This window comes from Argiope bruennichi, chromosome X2 (assembly GCF_947563725.1).
Source record: "Argiope bruennichi chromosome X2, qqArgBrue1.1, whole genome shotgun sequence".
Classification (NCBI taxonomy): Eukaryota; Metazoa; Arthropoda; class Arachnida; order Araneae; family Araneidae; genus Argiope; species Argiope bruennichi.
The window spans coordinates 26904577-26923605 of record NC_079163.1 but is presented as its reverse complement, the minus strand read 5'-3'; the positions used below and the strand labels follow the sequence as shown (position 1 = coordinate 26923605).

General features: G+C 27.0%; 1 protein-coding gene across 1 annotated transcript; it reads left to right on the top strand.

Moving 5' to 3' along the window:
• The first annotated feature begins 6330 nt into the window (after positions 1-6330).
• LOC129960883 (uncharacterized) lies at positions 6331-17566 on the top strand. Its single transcript, XM_056074594.1, has 2 exons — positions 6331-6677; positions 13701-17566. Exon 2 carries the CDS (start codon positions 13756-13758, stop codon positions 16474-16476), a length of 2721 nt encoding a protein of 906 aa, XP_055930569.1. The 5' UTR covers positions 6331-6677; positions 13701-13755; the 3' UTR covers positions 16477-17566.
• Positions 17567-19029: the final 1463 nt, after the last annotated feature.

Sequence of the window (19029 nt, the reverse complement as noted above, 5' to 3'; positions counted from 1 at the left end):
TTAAAACTAAAATTGTTATTGCTAAGACAGTGAAGATTTTCTTAGACCTATTGTTCTTCAACTGAAGCATGATGTGGTAAAACAGTAAATCTATAATGCTTACGTTAAGACCTAGATACTTTTGAGAGTCCTTAGAGAAAAATAATGGATTCTAAAAGAAAGAAAAGAAATGAAACTCATGGTAGCCAACTACACTGCATGTAAAAAATATAGTCCAAAGAACTTAGAAGTAATAAGTCCACTCCTTCCAGAAAATAGAGTAAAAAGATGCTGCGGTGTTTCAGATAACTGATGTTGATATGGTTGAACCTTTAATTAAAAAAAAACCCAAGAAAAACTTTTGATATTTAATTGGTAATAACACGGAAAAGTTGCTTTTTGGTGTAGATAAGTTAATTAAAAATATGAAACGTATTGGAGTACGTTTTCAGGTGCTGCAAGTACGTTAAATTTTCATAAAATTGAAATTTTTGTTATATTTTAAAGATTTTTACGAAATAATCAGCTTTTGATTTTTAATTGGTAACAGTGTAAAAAAGTTGCCTTTTGGTGCAGATAAGATAAACTTAAAAATGAAAAATATTGAAGTACAGCTTAAGGTGGCGTAAAAGTGTTAAATTTCCATAAATATATGGAATTATGAAATAAAAAGTTTTAAATAGAAGTTATAATATGAATAGAAATATAAAAGCAGTTTTACTATTGCATTGGTATAGCATCCTGAACAATGAGTCATTGCCGGAGTGGATGTTATTGAGGGTAGGGGAAGAATTCTCGCTGGGGGGGGGCATGTTCAGAGCTGGTGTCAGTTCAGCAACTTTTCCTAGTTCAATTGAGTTGGCATCTCCACTCCGTCTATTGTATAACTGATTAACGTAAGACTAAACAACTAATCCAGACTAAACTAGTGAAGACAAGACAAATGTTGGAAATGTTCTATTTTTGGGAAACTTGATTTGTTTGAACTGCCTATTTACGAATCTGTTATGAAGTGCTACTGTAATATTAGACATAACCTCAAGATTGCTTCAGAGAAGGATCCTTCTAAAAGTGAAATATGTAACACTTTGAGAGAGTCTCTGGAAACTTGTTTTAACAAGGAGTGGCGGGTTCAGTTACGCCATTTTCAAGCCATGAGATAATGTTTATGTAATCCTTTGCATCGAAGTTTATCTTTGGAAATTTAAACTTCTTGACTCCACCTTTACTTTCTGTTCTTGCTTTTAAAACATGTCGCAAACTAAGTTTTCTTTGAATTTTACGTTCATCACTTAGCATCGGTAAAGGAATATTTTATGGAGCAGTAAAGTACCCATTTTTTGAATAATCGGGTCTATAACGTTCTTGAGATTGTCATAGAGATATCTTGAATATGAGATAAGGGTAAACAGATGTTTGGAACCATAAGTATATGAGGGTTTTAAAATAATATTAAACCACACAAGCACATACACTTTCACAATATACTCAGGCAGAGTCTTATGATATATTTGAAGGATCTGTTTGGTTTGCCTCTCTTTGGTACTAACACTGTTTTTCTTCAGACCTGTCATTGTCGCTAATACCGTTTGTGACAAAATAGTATTTTTTGTCAGTTCTTGATTAAACTAAACTATTTTCTGTATTTCTTCACTTTTTCTTGTTTCTTTCTTCCTCAAAGAGCTTGTGGTTGCTAACTAGATATCAATATTACCCATAACAATTTAGGTAATATTGATATTATATTTAACACTGGTAATATTATATTTCTAAGCAAGGCATCTGAAGCTGAGTTAAATAGTATAGTGGACGTGGTTATCGACTTTTCCCGGCTTCCTTGTTACACGCAAGTAGTGGAAAGAGTTGTGAAACTGGAGACTGAATCACCTCAAAATGTCTATGGTTTAATTGTAAGACAAGTATACATAAGAGGAAATATTGAATGTGAGTATACCAAAAATTAATACAAAAAAGACAGTTTAATGTGGCAATGAAGTAGAAGCAAACAGTTTGCAGCTGTAACATTTGTAATAATTAAGGATGCAAAAGAAAGAAACACAAATATTGACATTAAAAAATATTTTATTACTATAACTGTATTTTGAAATTAATAATTTTTCTAACTGTAATGCTTATATATGTATTTAAAACCATCTTCTGTAACATTATACAAAAAAAAAAAAAAAAATAATAATAATCATAAGAAATATTTTCTTAAAGTTTAAGGGAATATCGGTTTTATATCCAGATCTTTCCAGAGCTCATAAAAATGAAGTGAAAAATATGCACTTTGTAATAATGTTTCGTTTACCATTATCATTAAAAATGTATTTAAAAAATAGTTCAAAACGAATGTGCAAATTTCGGATTGCTTAAAAACTAAATAAGTATGACTAATGGGTAGTTGACCATTGTGTACTTGCCAATTGCTATAGATTCTCTTTAGTTAATATGAATTTTATCTAAAATTTTTGCAAACTATGGATCTATGAATAAGATTAAATTTCTACATTAAAGATCTCCCCTTACGCACAGTCATTTTAGCTCTCTTCCTTATTGGCATGGCTATAATGACAATAGATATTTTTCTTACCAATGAATTTATGATTATATAAAATAATGATGAAATGTAAATGACCATAAATTGAAAATCTTGTCACACAAAATCTTTCCGTGTGGTTGCGCCGAGCATCTGTCGCACTCGTAGATCGGGGGAGAAGCGGATAGCGAAAGAACGATCATACAATGTTAACAGACTTAGGTATTTTCTGAACAGGAATGAGTGTCTCTGCGCATGCTCCGATTTTACTGGAGAAAATAAGTAATTTTCACTATGGTTCATGATCGTTCTCTCGCTATCCGCTTACGTCAGGAGCTTCATCAAGATGAAGAATATTTTCGTGTTTAGAAAATAAAAAAATGTTAAAAATATTTTATCATTTACATTATTAAAAAAAGTAGGAACGTTTTTATAAAACGTATTTTGAAAGTTAATTAAAAAAAGTATTTTATAAATAAAGTGTTTTATAATTCAAACTTTAAAAATAAGGTTGATTTTTGGTTTCTTAAATATGTAATGAGACTTCCTGAAAAATGACAGTAAAATTAATGTGTCTTCAGTTCTATATTGAGGATGTAAGTTAGGAAAGTATGGTTATGTTTTTTTTCCTTATATTTAAAGTAAAATAAAGGTTAACCTTATTTTTTTTAATTTTTAAATGCTTTATTTAAAAATGTTAGTAATCAAATACCGATATATATGAATTTAATATAATAATTTAGAAAATTTAAAGAAATTTATCTTCCTTTGAGAAATTTCTGAGAATAACATTAGAAATCATTTTAAAAAGGGCTTTTAAGCAACAAGGAAGTATCAACCATCATATTAATTGAAGCTACTGTTTTTCTGCATATCTTCTTTTGTTGAGTATTTTAGTTTAAAAAGTTTCTTCTTCTTTTTTTTTTTTTTTTAATTGAAAGATGAGCTGATAAAAAATTACAAATTCTAGATCTTATTTTTGTAGCAATTTGAAGTGAGAATAAAAAATACAATAATTATATATAATACTAAAGATTCCCTATCATAGTAATCCTAATTCATAAAAAATCCTAATTTTGTTTTCCTAATCATGTTTCCTAATTTTTCTAAGAATTTAATAAATCTTCCACTTAAAGATTCCATGTAATCAATCCAAATTCCATTTAATCATTGTATTTTTTAAGGAAATAATCACTTTAACTATTTTTGCAATAAAAGTACTTTGTGTACATAATAATTTTAAATATAATAAGCATCTACATCCTATGAATGGAACAAAAATTTGATCTGAAACCTTTTTTTGAGCAAGGAATTTAAGGGGATATACTTCTACTGATTTCAATCATTCCTTAAATTTTATTTCAGTCTAATAAATAATTGAAAAAAAAAATAATAATGAATTATAGCTTTGAAATTCAATTCTGGCAAAGAAAAAAAGCCATTTGTCAATTAACTGTGATAAACGTGAACTATTCTGCAGCTGCATTTTTTTTCCCCTTCAGTGGCAAGGACTTTCTTTTAAAACATATACACTTTTTGTTACTGTATATACTTTAAGTTTGATGAGTACTTAAGTTTGTATTATGGTAGCATCAGAGAAAGATAACCTGAAAAAAAATAATCAGTTTAAATTAATAATAAAATGTTTATCAAAAGAGAGAAAAATAAAATTTAATAAGATCCCTCCCCAAATTCTTTGGATTCTTAGAAATAAACAATATTTAGATAAAATTTAACATGACTAAATACTCAAAAGGGAGTCAATCACGGAATAACTATTTTGGTCATGTCTTGCAGAAATAGTTTTCTGTAGTTAGGCAAGTAAGATAAAATAGAAAATCTACGTGTTTTCACCACCATGATTGATAAGCATTTATCAGAAAAAAAATTAATCAATAATCCAAGAATAACTATTAATCATTTCTTCTTTAAAAAAAAAACCTTGATAACTCATATGATTTCAACTATTGTCCATCCAGGACTACTGGTGTAGCTGCCGAGATTTGTCAGCAATTTTTTTTTTTAATTCAGAGAATTTAATTTATTATCTCATTCTTTCGGATATATTTAAATAATACAAATATGTTTTTAAAAATTTGATTTCTAAACATTTTAATTTAAATCAAAGTTTCAATATTTTTGTTAGAAATTATGAATTATAAATATTAATAATTTTATATTTTTATAAAAATCTGATAAGATATATTATGTTGCCATACCAAAAATGTTAGTGTTTTTATAGAAAAATTATAAGAGATTTCTTATATCATCATATTCATTGTATTTATTTTAAGCAATAAATATTTTGATATTTTTACTTGACATTTTTCTAAGCTAAATGAAAGAAAAAGTATACTGAAATGTAAAACTGAATGAGAATAATAAATTAGAAGAATTATAAACAATTTTGAAATTTTTATTACAGACATCAGAACTACAAAATGCATCTGATTACTCTTTACAAAATATAAGATGAATACTGCACTAAGTTATAAACATTTTTCAAATATCAAAATCACAAAACAAATTTTGAAATTATAAAGTAAATTATTATGAGTATAATTTAATGTAGAATTTACAAAAGTTTTACAATGTATAGGTAGAAAAGATAAAAATCAAGGTAAGAAAAAAAAAAAGATTAATTCTCTAAAATATCTGAAAATCACGCAACATAAATATAATTGCCAATGTTTACAAATTATAAAAATTAAAAAGCATAACAAATTCTGAATCTTCTGGACTAATTAATAATACAAAAAGTCATACAATATAATTGAGAGATTTTGTGGAAAAAAATTGCAGAATAGTAATAGAACTCTAGATTGACAAGATAGAAAGTTCAAAATAAAGTTTACAACCAAATATACATAAAATATAACATACATTGTGCCATTATTGAAAATCAATGCTATTTTTCATGAAGTAATCAGTAATAGAAAAATTCAAACAACAATATAATGGAAATTTAAAATTATATACGTTTAAAAAAATTGCAAAATATTGAGGGTTAAAGCAATACATGAGTGACTTGATAGAGAATCTAAAATAATGTAAAATTTATAAATGAATTTAAAATCAGATACATAAGATTATTATATTCCTTATGAAAACTTATATTCCTAGTGTTATAATTGAAAAATAAGAACAAAAAAAAATTGCTTTTGGATATGCACTAATCAGAAATATACAAAAATTAAATAACAATGAAAGTGATATATGTAATTGTGAAAGTATGTGATTAATAAAGCATTTATTGATAAATAGAACAAAACCATAAAGAATTTTATATCGCTGAAGCAACATAAACAGTTTTAATATAAAGCTTTATATATATATATATATATATATATATATATATATATAGTATGATAAAATATATGATTCAATAGGAGAAAATGATAATAAATAAAATAGTGTAAATTTTTATTTTTAATAATCGCAGTTTCAAAAATTTGATAAAATTAATCACTCAAATGATTAAAATTTTAATTTAAATCACTGCATAGAATAATTCAACTAAAATTATTTATATGCCTATCTATACATATATACACATAATTCTAGATAATGACACATTTAAAGTGTTAAACAAAAATCTAAAGCAAAGCAAAAAAATTACAGCATTAATAAAACAAATAGTGTAAAAGTATTTGCATACAATAATAAACTTTAGATAATATTATATCTGATCCAGGGTGCGTAGTGTGAAATGGATGCAAAAAGTAAGCACCTTAGCGAAATATTATCGATTAGAGCTGCCTGGTGGATATTTCTCCCGAAAAAAATTTTAAGTCCGTTAACATTACATGATCGTTCTCTCGCTATCCGCTTCTTACCTTACTAGGATCTCGCCAATTTGTTTACCTTTTGTATCGCCAAAGTAAGCTATCTCCAACTATTCTTTGCAGCGTTTTGATAAATGGATTTGCAAAGAATGTATCGCTGCGCCTGATAAGTAAACGCAATAATAAGCTGCTGTTCTGAAGATTTTTCTCTCAGCCTCAGAGCAGAATTTTTTGGAGCAGCCTTCAGATGCGTCTGTCTTTCTCTCAAAAGTACAACAGTTTTTCCTCTGTAGTTCCTACCTTCGAATTGTACAGTTTGCGAGACACTAGTGGTCTTTGCATCTGAAGATGTTGCCATTTTGAAGCTTAAGCCGGTAAGCACTTGTTAGCTGTGATAAATCTCGATATAATACTTTCAGGTTTCATCATTATTTTTATTTTCGATTCTGAGTAAAAGCAAATATAAGCCATACGATTAGTTTCGATCTATTATGCTTGTATAATTTATGTTATAAAATTTCAGCAATATGCCTTTAGATTTACAGCATATCTAGTTGAAATGTCAGTGTGGATGAATTCACTGTTTCATATTTTACTTGATATGAATCCTTCAAAAGATTTTCAGTTTTACAACAAATAATTTTATATATACTTGCTCATTACTCAATGTTTCCTTTGTCAGTAGGCAAATTTTACATAATATAATTTAAGAATTTTATCCATCAATTAAAAAAAGCATTATTTTTCACACTTTTGTATTTTTAAGCTGACATAAGTTTTACATAAGTTATTTTTAATTTTCTTTCTCTGTTATGATAAGTATTGGTGTAATGGATATATATTCTTGTTAGATATCCAATGAAATTTGTGTGATACTTAAAATATACCATTTATATAAAGGGTTGTATGTTTAATTACATATCCAGTGTTTGAGCTCTGTCACAAGTAATTTTTTTTCTTCTTTCATTTGAAAATCCATATTAGCTGATGTAGTTTTAGAATTATAACTGCTGTGGAAACTTAATTGTTAACATTTTCCCTTTATTTGAACTATTATAGAACAGTACTTTAATATATAACTTTAAGAAGGGTAGATTATTTTTTATTGCTGTTATTATGAAGGATAAAATGTAGGCTATTCCTGAGTGGAATTTTGAAATCTTTTTTATTTTTCATTATTACAAACCAATATGTTAAGAATAAAATCATAATTTTTAGAGTGCTTTCAATATAATTGAGTTTAACATTATCTTAGTATCTTTAACTTTAGGAGGTTATTGTATTATAAATATGTCACTGCTAAATTATTTATATCTCATCTTCTTAGTGATGAGAATGTATAGCTCTTATATTTTGTCTTTTTTTTTACATCCAAATTCTAGTTAATGTACAATCTAACAACTTGATTGTAAATTTTTAATGCTTGGATTTAAAATATAAGCTGGATGTATATGTTCCAGTAATAGTCAAAAGTATAATTTCAGATAATAAAATTTTCATTTAAAATTAGGGATAATGAAAAAATATTTTTAATTAATTAATATTCTTAAAAAGCATCAACTTTCTTTTACTTTAAAACTTGGAGTTAACAAAAAGAAGTTTTTGCAGTGAAAGTTGTGCATTAGGTTGTACTTCAGGGTGCTGACAGGACTAGGAAATCAGAGATATTAAGAAAAGGTCTGGGAAATTCATAAAAGTCACAAAAAATTGCCAACCCAAGCACAAACCAAGTATAAAATTTTGATGATTTTACGAAATGATTTGTGTACATTCATAGCCTGATGTCACGAAAACAATCTTACTAACAGCAACCTAGGACAGCTTTCTTCCAAGGTTATGGCAACTTTGTGGAATTTCTTTATGATAAGAAGAATGTTGACTACAACAATTCTAATGAAGTTCTACAACAATTCAGTTTTCATTTTTCAAAAATAATGAAAGTGAATTAATTTTGGTTTGACCCACTTTCGACTCAAAGCTTCGCAACAATGCCATATCGTTGTTAAAGATGGTAGTGATACTTTCTCATGGTAACATTAATGTTGAGAAAGGATTTTAAATAAATAAAGATTGTTTATGGGAGAATATGAAAAAACAAATTTTCATTTCAAAAGTGAAATTTTTATTACAACATTTAAACAAATAGTGGAATAAGTAATTTTGAAGTATCAAAACAATTTTAATTATTAGGAATTAACTTGTCAAATATGAAAAGTATAAAGAGAAGAAACTGAAGGAAGGAATTAAGTGAAAATTTGAAAAGGAAACAGCAGAGCAAGAGTACAAGCTTAAAAAAATTTAAAGCAAAAATCAATAAATGATAATTTTTGAGGTCGCTGGCTCAAAAATAGTTTTAAGATTTAAGAAAGAACTCCAAGCACAAAATTTTGCAAAAAAAACAACTTATAACATTAAGAGGTATTTTCAAAAAAAATTATTAATTTATAAAGATAATTATAAAGTTTTTTACTATAGCAAATAAATTATTAGGATTTATCAAAGAAAAAAAGAAATAATATTTTTTTTTGTATTTTTTTGTTTATTTGTTTTATCTTTCTTCTTTTTAAACCTTTTCAAAACAATATTTTAGTTGCAGGTAATCATACTAGTTATATATTTAAGCTGCAACATGTATTTATCATACTTTTGTAAAGAACACTAAATATTTTTAAATTTTGAGCAAAGTTCATAACCTTTAGTATTTAAATAATTTAACTTGTACTGCAAAGAGTAGTTTTAATGTTTCCTACAATTCTTTACAATTTTAGTAGCAAAGTATTTTGTTAAAATTTCCAGTATTTTAACCATGTAAGAAATGTTATATGCCGGTTTAATAACATTTTTTAGGATGATCATTCCATTATTTAAAAATTAAATTTCATAAAGATATTTAAATAACTTGTAAAAGGGGTATTTTAATAATGTATATTTGTACATGTATAGTGATCCTGAGTAGGAAAAAGCTCGAAAGTCAGGCAAATTTTTTTTAGTAACCACCCTGTATCTGGAACTGAGCGTGCCTGACTGAAAAATATATCAAGCCTGAAATATATATATGTAGTTCAAAGGAAATAATGTAATGACAATATTGCTTCTTAAAATTTCTTTCTTCATACAGAGTGTCACTGTGCAATATTTAATGATTGCATCAGATTTCAATTTTTATACATAGTATTCAAATCCATCATCAATAATTTAATTCTATTTACTTTCTAATGTAGTTGATAAAAAAAAAGAATATTGTAATGCTTTTTTTATAGTTTAACTCTTTAGATTTGTTTTCCTCTTTTACTGTAATTTAAGAGTCCTTTGCTACCACTGTATTCACTTGAGCAGTAACTATAGCTTCATCACTGACTTTTGATGTTGTTAGAACAAGAGCTTTAACATTTTTTCTTCTGAAATACCTTTCTGTGTAAAATATTTTCTTACATCTGTGTTTTAAAAAATAAAGGATTTATTGTTAAATAAAAAAAAATAGCTGTTTATTTTAAATAAATTAAATTTTTCAAATCTAAAAGCTAATTTATTTAATGCATTTTCATTTTGATTATTCATAGACTATACCGGAGTCCTAGCCCTGATTCAAGATAAATTTCTTACACTTGTAATAAATTCAAGAGATAATATTCAATTAAAGATTGTTTACTAGCTGCAAAAATATTATGATAAAAGTTTCTAATATATTTCATGAACTGAAATGATTTTTTTTTTTTTTTTTTGCAATAATTATTAATAGCACAACATATTTTATTGGTTATATTTTTTAACATTTTCAATCTTATATTCTATAATATTTTTACTCTACTGATCAGGGTTGCCGTTCCACAAGGGGAATTTGAAAAATTTCTTAAAAACAGGGATTTTTTTTTAGTTATTTTTTTGCCCATCTTAAAAAGTGCCGATCTTGAAAGATTTCTATAATAAAAGATTGCAGTCATAGTTTCTAAAACCGAAACAATAGCATTTGTCATTGTGTAATGTGGATACTTGCTGCTTCACTCTCCCTGTTTTTTTTTTTTTTTGTATAGATTATTTCATTACAATATGTGTGACAGATGTTCTTTCTCCCATGAGATTCCCAAATTGCAGTTAATGAGCATGCACAAGACTTTTGTGACTGCATGAAAGAATAAAGTACATTTCTTTGGCTTGATTAGCAACATTTAATCTGCGGAAGCAGGGTGGTGGTGTTTAGTCAATCATACTGGAGATTATTGAATAGTTTATTATTTTAGAAACTGTTAGCTTATTCATAGTAAACCAGAGTTTTTTTTTAAAAAATCAATGAGCTGCTCAAAATCCATATTTAATACAAATTGGGTGTATTGAAAAATCAATCCTGATTTTTATGAAATTATTTGAGAAATTTGACAAAATCCATTTATTGAGTACTGCTCGCTTTGTAAGATGATAATAAACCTAATATGGGAAAACAGGCACTTAATAGTTATGCCAAAAGAGTAAAATATACAAGACTGTGTACCAGTTCATCGTTGATGTTGGATTTAATGTCCATAAATAAATCAATTTCAAATTTTTTAGTTCAAGACAATAATTTATAACTGAATTTTTACAGGTATTAAAACTCGTGGCGGTGTGTTCCTCCTTTAAAACATTCAATGATAAATCAGAAGTTTTTTCACATATGTTCATTGAAAGTAAAATAGCTTTAAAAAAAAATGTATGTTAGACCAGACAAAAATATCATACCACATTTGTTATGGATTAGCTCCATAAAACTAATGGCTGAAAAATCTGCAGAATTTGGTGTCCAAATACTTGAATTGGGAAAATGAATAAATTGTAAAAATGTAATATTGCATTGTAATGTCTTTTTATTAGTAATCATTAAATGATTTTTATCATGATAACAAAATTTTTTTGTTTTATTTCATCTGAATCCTTAATTTTGTGTGATTTACAGTTAAAGAGCATGAGTGGTAATATATCCTCCCTCCCCCTAATATATAAATTCTGTGTAAATTCTAGGTAATATAGATAAAATTGTTTTTTTTTTTTTTCTTTTTATGTATGTAAATAGAAATCTTCTTTTAATATGCTGTTTCGAATCTTAAGTTGTTGCTTCCTTTCCTTGCTTTTTCTAATCCTTAAAACCATATTTCATAATAACTAGCACATGAGTGCAATTCACGCATTTCCTCATATCTTGAAGAATCTTAAGTACAGGGAATTTTTTTTTTCCTCCGATTTGAGTTGCTACCCTGACTGATATTGTGTAGGTCTTCGTAAATGCTGATAAATTCTATAAATAATATAATTGAAAAATTAAGTTACTAATAAAAATTAATAAATTAGAAAATTTACATTCTTACATTATAATTGTTTCATTAACTATTAAAGATTAATATAAACAAGTGAGAATTTAAATAATGGAAATATGCAATTCCTCATAGTGTATAAATGGTATATAACATCATCTTGATTTTATCATACAGATCATCACTGGTCAGATGGAATTGAATATTCTGTACAACATTAAATAAATTAGTAGCTAAATTTATAGACTAATAAAGGTTGTGGATGTTTAAATTCTGGAATGCTTATATTTAAACTGCATTTACTCTTCATTCTTATATTCAAAATTCCTTTGCAGTTTTGCACATGTGGTAGGATGCATTTACTTAGTCAGAATAGGGGTGAGAGGAAAGACGAAAGGAGATGTTTACTTTTAACAGTAAGGTGAACTTGTATATATGCAACCTTGGGGTGCCAAAACTGCTGATAACTTGTAATATTGAGGAAAGAGATACTAATTCACAGTAAAATACTGTCAAGCATTTTTTTCCCCCATCAAAAGACCTAAACATTAAATTATGGTGAGTAATGGATGATTTAAGAATTCTGTTCTTAAAATTTGGTAATAAGCTTTTTAACAAAATATTTTTTTTTTGTTTAAACATTTCCTTTTTTATTTGTCATTGAATTTTTCAATGACATTTTGAGATTAATATAAAAATATATAATCTTGGTCATGTTTAATAATATTATATAAATATTTAACATGCCATTCCTAAACATGAAGTTGCCTCTTCTATTAGCCATACAAGTAATCAATGTGCAATTTTGAGTTAAAATAAGAATTAAACAGAAAAAAAAAAATGACCAATTCCAAAAATACATTCATTATTCCATAACCCACCCCTTAGCGAGGTAAAATCGTCAAAAAGTGGCAGTCTGAGGACACTGAAATGAACAGTACAAGAATATAACTGTTAATAAGCAGGAAATTTGAGCTATTTTTTTACTTTTAACTGTTGGAGCCTAAGATTCTGCTCTTCCCTGAATTAAAAAAAAATGCATCCATTAAAAATATAGTCAGTCATTAGAACATCATCATAGCTTATCAATTTGTGAAGTTATTAATTTTAAAATATAATAAAAGAAGTGTTAACTAAATTTCACAGGAACTTATTTCTGCTCTTTATAGGTATGAAAAGGCAGTGTAATTCTAAAATCAACATAGCTGAAGTCTTTACCTCAGAAAGTTCAGAAAAAATAGAGCAAATCACATATTCTATAATGCTAAGTACTGTCTTATATAAATATTAGATTTGTGCTGTTGATATCATAGGTATAGATAGATAGATGTATGATAAACTCAGAGCTTGTAAAAATACTATTCAAGACATGTTCTGCAAACCAGATAAATATATAGAAATGGAAGAAATCAAAGTAATAATTTATAACAGGTTCAGAATATGAAAGCACAAAAATTGCAAAGTTATCATTTGCGTATTGTATTAGAGAGTGGAATGAATTTATTTTGATAGAACAGATTAAAGCATTAAGTAGATCAATGTTATAAAATATTTTTTTCATTTTTCTTGACATTATTAATCAAAGCATGTATTTGTAATAATATTGGAAATGCAAATACTATTCATAATTTAAAAAATGAGTTGTCGTAATTCTTAAATTTTCATCCATTGTAAAATTATTTTTGTCGTTACATAGATATTGCTAAAAAATTTTGATGTTGCATTTTTTTTTCTTCCTTTCTCTGCTATTTTTTCGAAACTAAATTGGATTTTTATTTCTTTCAATTGGTAATGAAGGAAAAAAAAAATATTTTTGCTAATATACTTTTTTAGTGACAATTGCAGCTGCAAAAATTTTTAATGTGTTATTTAAGTTTTCTTTCGTTTAAAATTATTCAGCATTTGTGTATTAACTGTATGCCATTGGTGATCATAGTTAATAGACTAATATTTGTTCTTTGGTGGTTAATTGCTCATTACATTGTTGATGATTAAATGCTACCAGGTAGTTAATACAGAAATATTTTTTATTCTTATAAGAATTCAGAAAGTTTTCTTTTATTGTTTAGTGTATGCATATCTGTTTGTTTATTCTTTTTATACTTTTTCTTTTAGGTTTAATGTACTCCAATCCATTCACTTGTATACATTGTTATAAGAAAGCCAGATAATGTCTATCAAGTCAGCATTTGAAGAAGATGATTTAAAGTTTGATGGGCATGAATCTTCTGATTTTCCCCAAATGTCTGAGCATTTAAGAGATTCAAATATTTTACAATCAAGGAAGACTTATGGAAGAAAAAAAAATTCTGGAAGTTTGTCAGTGTGTAGGGAAAATAGTGGATCTTTTTCTACTACTGTTGAAGACTGGTGGGCAGAAAAAAATTTGGAATCTGCAGCAAGTATTACAAGCAGCAGTTATAGTAAAAATAATTATGAGAAAGAGGTTGATTCAAAATTTTGTCTGTTTAGTGATGAAGTTACTGATAATTATGTTTCTGGTTCTGCAGATAGTCCAAAAGATGGGATTTCTTCTATTCTTGGAACAGTAAGCTCTGGTTCAAATTATCAACGCACAAGGAAAAATTTAAAGAATCAAATAAATAATGAACAGAATAATTCCGAAGAGATATTTAAATCATCAGTACATGAAAAAAATTCGAATTTTATATCAGATGCCAATGAATTGAAATCTGCCAATGATTTTTTAAATCCTAACCAAGCAACTTTTTCTGTTAAGCAAAGTTCTCTTCTGTCCGAAAACAGTCAAGCAAATCATACAAGAATTAATAAGAGTGATGGATCTGCTAATGAATTACCTCAAAAATCGACTGTGCAAATGGGTAAACCTGTCGGCTTTTTGGGTTTTGGTAAAGCAAATTTCTTTGAAAATCCTTTGATTAATCAAAGTATGTTTTCATTGATAGACCTGGTAAAGAAATTTTCAGTTCGTAATAATGAGACTTGTGCAAAAAATACCCCTACCAGTAAAAGAATTGAAGAAGTATGCGAATTTGCGCCTCTCAAAAAGGAATCAGTTGCAAACAGTGCTTCATCGTCAAAAATAAATTCTTTTGATAAGAAAACATTGAAATCTACTGTTTCTATTCGAAAATCTAGCAAAAATGTTATTTTAAAAAGTGATGTGATAAATGCTAATAAATTAGGTGTCAAAAAAGGTGGTGTTAAAACTCCTTCAAAATCTATACAGAAGCGAAATATCAGGTCTTTTGATAAAATAGAAAAAAGTGTAGATATGATAGGTTGTGTGAGAAATACGGATACACCCAGGGAAATTGGTGCCAAAATTCCATCAAAGGCTGTACAGTGGGAAAATATTAAAAGAAGCATAAAAGTGCTTACAAAATACGTTTCTAAACATAAATTTGTCGAAAATAATGTAAAAGCTACGGTTAAATCGTCAGTTACTCGTAAAACTTCTAATTTGCTTACGGATGCACCCATGAAAAGAGGTGCCAAAATTCCATCGAAAGCTGTGCAGAGCAAAAATATTAAAAGAAGTATAAAATTGCTTACAAAATATGTTTCTAAAAATAAATTTGTCGAAAATAATGTAAAAGCTAAGGTTAAATCATCAATTACTTGTACAACTTCTAATTTGCATTTAGTTAGAAATGGAACTACGGGGAAAATACAGTCGGATCGCGATGAAAAACAAATTGAAAAGCTTCCTTTTGTTCATTCGAATGAAAAAGCAATTCAGAAGCAATTTCTTGATAATATTCCAGTAATCTTTGCTCCAATACCTCCATTTTCTCAAGAAACAATTCCTCTTTGCATACGGAGCGTTAATACTTCTGTCGCTTATGACCACTCCATTCAGAATGGTAACCAGGCTGTTTCACATGGAAATTTTGAAGATATGGCAATTCCTGAACCTTCTACTTTAAGTAATAATCACTCCATTCAGAATGATAACCAGGCTGTTTCACATGGGAATTTTGAAGATATGGCAATTCCTGGACCTTCTACTTTAAATAATAATCACTCCATTCAGAATGATAACATGGCTGTTTCACATGGGGATTTTGAAGATTTAGCAATTTCTGGTCCTTCTACTTTAAGTAATAATCACTCCATTGAGAATGATAACCAAGCAGTTTCACATGGGAATTTTGAAGATTTAGCAATTCCTGGTCCTTCTACTTTAAGTAATATTCACTGCATTCAGAATGATAACCAGGCTGTTTCACGTGGGAATTTTGAAGATTTAGCAATTCCTGGTCCTTCTACTTTAAGTAATAATCATTCAAGTAGGGATGCTACTAATTTCTTAGAGAATCCTGTATATCATGAGCAGGAAATGAGGACTGGATCTTTTATGTCTCTTGGTGTTTTTTTTGAGCAAACTGCAAATGATTATTTTCAAAGAACTGAAAATATGTGCATGTTAAGAAAAGCGGAGATGGCTAGAATGATATTTTCAAGCCATCCTTCTCTGAGCAATATAACTGTGAGTCAGTTTTGCAATTTTCCTCGAATAACAGCTGTTTTTTCTGATTACTTAAATGATTGTGTTGGTGTACCTCTTAATTACCATGATTTCAATGAAGGGTATGATTTTCCAGAAAATTTTGAAACAGAAAATATGTTGAGTGTTGTAAAGGATTTTGTACATTCTATCATTTTTTATATAATTCCAAAATATGGGCCAAAACCTTCAGATGTATCATATTTACAAATCATTAATGCTGCAGTGTCCAAAATGTCAATTAGGGAGAATGCAATTGTGACGCGGGTATTTGGAAAGAAGTCTTCGTCGGAAAAGATTAAATTGGACGATATGTTGTCAAAATTTGATTTTGTTGCTATGCTTGTGATATTTGACGAATATAAACGCAGGCAAATTACTTCAAATATGAAGAACTGAAACATGATTATTTAAGATTATAACTTTTAATTTGTATGGTTTGATGATGAAATTGTTCTTGAATAATATTTGAATACATAAATTGCTTGAATTTTTCATTATATCTGCCTGCAATTCCGTTTAATGATATATAAAGTGTTCTTTATTTATTCTTCCTCTTATTTCTGAAATGTATCTTAATTACAATATAAAAAGCACAAAGTGAAAGGAAGCAGAAATTATAGATGGTTTCTTAACATTATATTTGTGTAGATAATATGAGGAAAATAATATTTTCTCAATATTTGAATAGATATAGAATAATTACTAATACTGATATATTTGTTATATGTCTTGATGTAAGCATGTATTCCATTTAAAGATATATAAAGTGTTCTTTATTGTTCCTCTTATTTCTGAAATATATCTTAATTACAATATAAAAAGCACAATAGTTGATTCCATTGAAGAATTTTTCTTATTTTGATGCAAAGATTTCATTTTGCGTTTGTAAATGAATTTTTTTTTCTCCTGTTCGTAAAACTATTGCTGAGTTCTGATTAGTATGTTGATAAGCTGTATGGATAGGGGAGATCCTACTGGAAAGAAACAAATCATTTCATTCTTAAGCACTCTGCCAATGTACATATACTTTTGTACTGCATTTTTCTTTAATAAATTTGGCAAACAATTCTGAGACATGACTGGTTGGCTAAAAATTGATCTGGATGGGCATGTATTTTCTAGTGTTGGTTAATATATCTGCTAAAAAAGGGAAGGGTTTTACGTAATTGAAGTTTATCTGAAATTCAATAAGTGAAAGGTTTTTTTCCTTAAAAATTGAAATTTATTTTATATTGATTTAGTTAAGAGTAAAACATTTTTTTAATTTGTGCAATAATTAAAGAGAATAAAATAAAGCAACATCGTTCTGAAGATATTAAAAACATCCGAAAAATGTCAGAAATTTCTTTAAAATCCTGGAAAATTCAAACGCCTGAAATGCTGGCCACCCTGACATTGTTTTATTATTCACCTCATTATGCTTCCTATGTTTTGTTTTCAAAACACTATCTTTTAGTTTTAAGGGGGGAAAAAGGGGCATCTTGTTAATTGTTAAAAGTTTTATTGTAGTAAATAAAGCTGAAAAGATTTTTCATAGCTATTCAAAAAATTTTGTTTTAAATATCAAATTTCAGTTCATACTGTAGTGATTATTGATGTTAAATCCTCTAAAAGACCTAGATGGTTTCTTTATTCAGTTTAAAATCATTGATTTCCTGTTTATGTGTGCATTTTTAAACGAAAAATCAACATTATTGGGGTTCTACTATATATTACTAATGATGGTTTATTTCAAATTTCTGTCTCTGAGCGGAAAATTGGTAACATAGTAATTTTTACTTTGTTGCATTAATTAAAAGTGATTATTTTTCTTCATTTCTTTAAGTAAACATTTTAATTCTTTTATTTACCTAAAAGTGTTTTTTTAATTTTATATTACATGTTCAAATATTTTCTATAATTATCTCAAATAGATAAAAAAAAAAACTTTTATAAAACCAGATTATAAAAGGGTTTTTTCTCCAAAATACTGTGCACATGTGTATATCAATACTATCCATGTTATTGAGATGGAAATCATAGAATCATAAACTATATATTAGACTTTTTTTACAATTTTATTTACTATTGAAATTATCAAGATTAAAACTCGTAGGAAACCTTTTTCTAATATCATTTATCTGTTGATTCTTTGTATAAAAACAAATACCTGTAAAAGCTACTTAAGTATGAATTGTTTTAAAAAATGTTTCTAAGAATTGATCAGAAATTACTTAATTATTTTCGATAAGAGTGAAAATCCTTAATTTTCATAATTCTTAATATTTATTCTAAGGACTTCATTTTAGTGAATAGAACCATACAATAAATTTTTTTAAAAGAAATTCAATAAATCTTTTCTGAATGTAGCTCAGTCAAAGCTACTTTGTGTTATTTATTATTTGTATACAGATGTAAATCCAATTTTAGGTGGTTAATTTTAATTAAAATTGGTTAGCAATTGTAAATATATTTTTGTATATTAGTTTTTAACTTTTGGGTGAGTACCACATTTAAATCAATTCCTTTAAAAATAAAAATCTCAATTTCTGCCCAAGAGATATTTATTAAAACAGCTTCTGATGAAAGTAATTAAACATTTCTATTTTTTGTTCCAGTTTCTTTACATAAAAAAAAATACTTTAAGGCATGGATGAGAAATAGAATTTGAAGATCTTGACTCTTACTTTGTCAAGGTTTTACATTCATTTGAAAATAGTATACAATTCTAAATTATGATATAAGCATAAGGCAAAAATATGTATTATCAAATTAAAATACAAGGATAATAGCACTGCTCTTCATAATTCCCAATATAAATTTCAGTTTCGTTGAGTTATAACAAATAATTTATCTATTAAAATCCGAAAAAATTGAAATTTGTTATGATTTTAAGGTAAAAATAGTTATTTAAAATATTTTTATAATTAAAATTATATTTATAAATATTTTGACACTTAAAAATTAATT

Excerpts from the sequence above, each read along its gene's own strand:
- LOC129960883 (XM_056074594.1), top strand. The coding sequence starts at position 13,756 with ATGTCTATCAAGTCAGCATTTGAAGAAGATGATTTAAAGTTTGATGGG.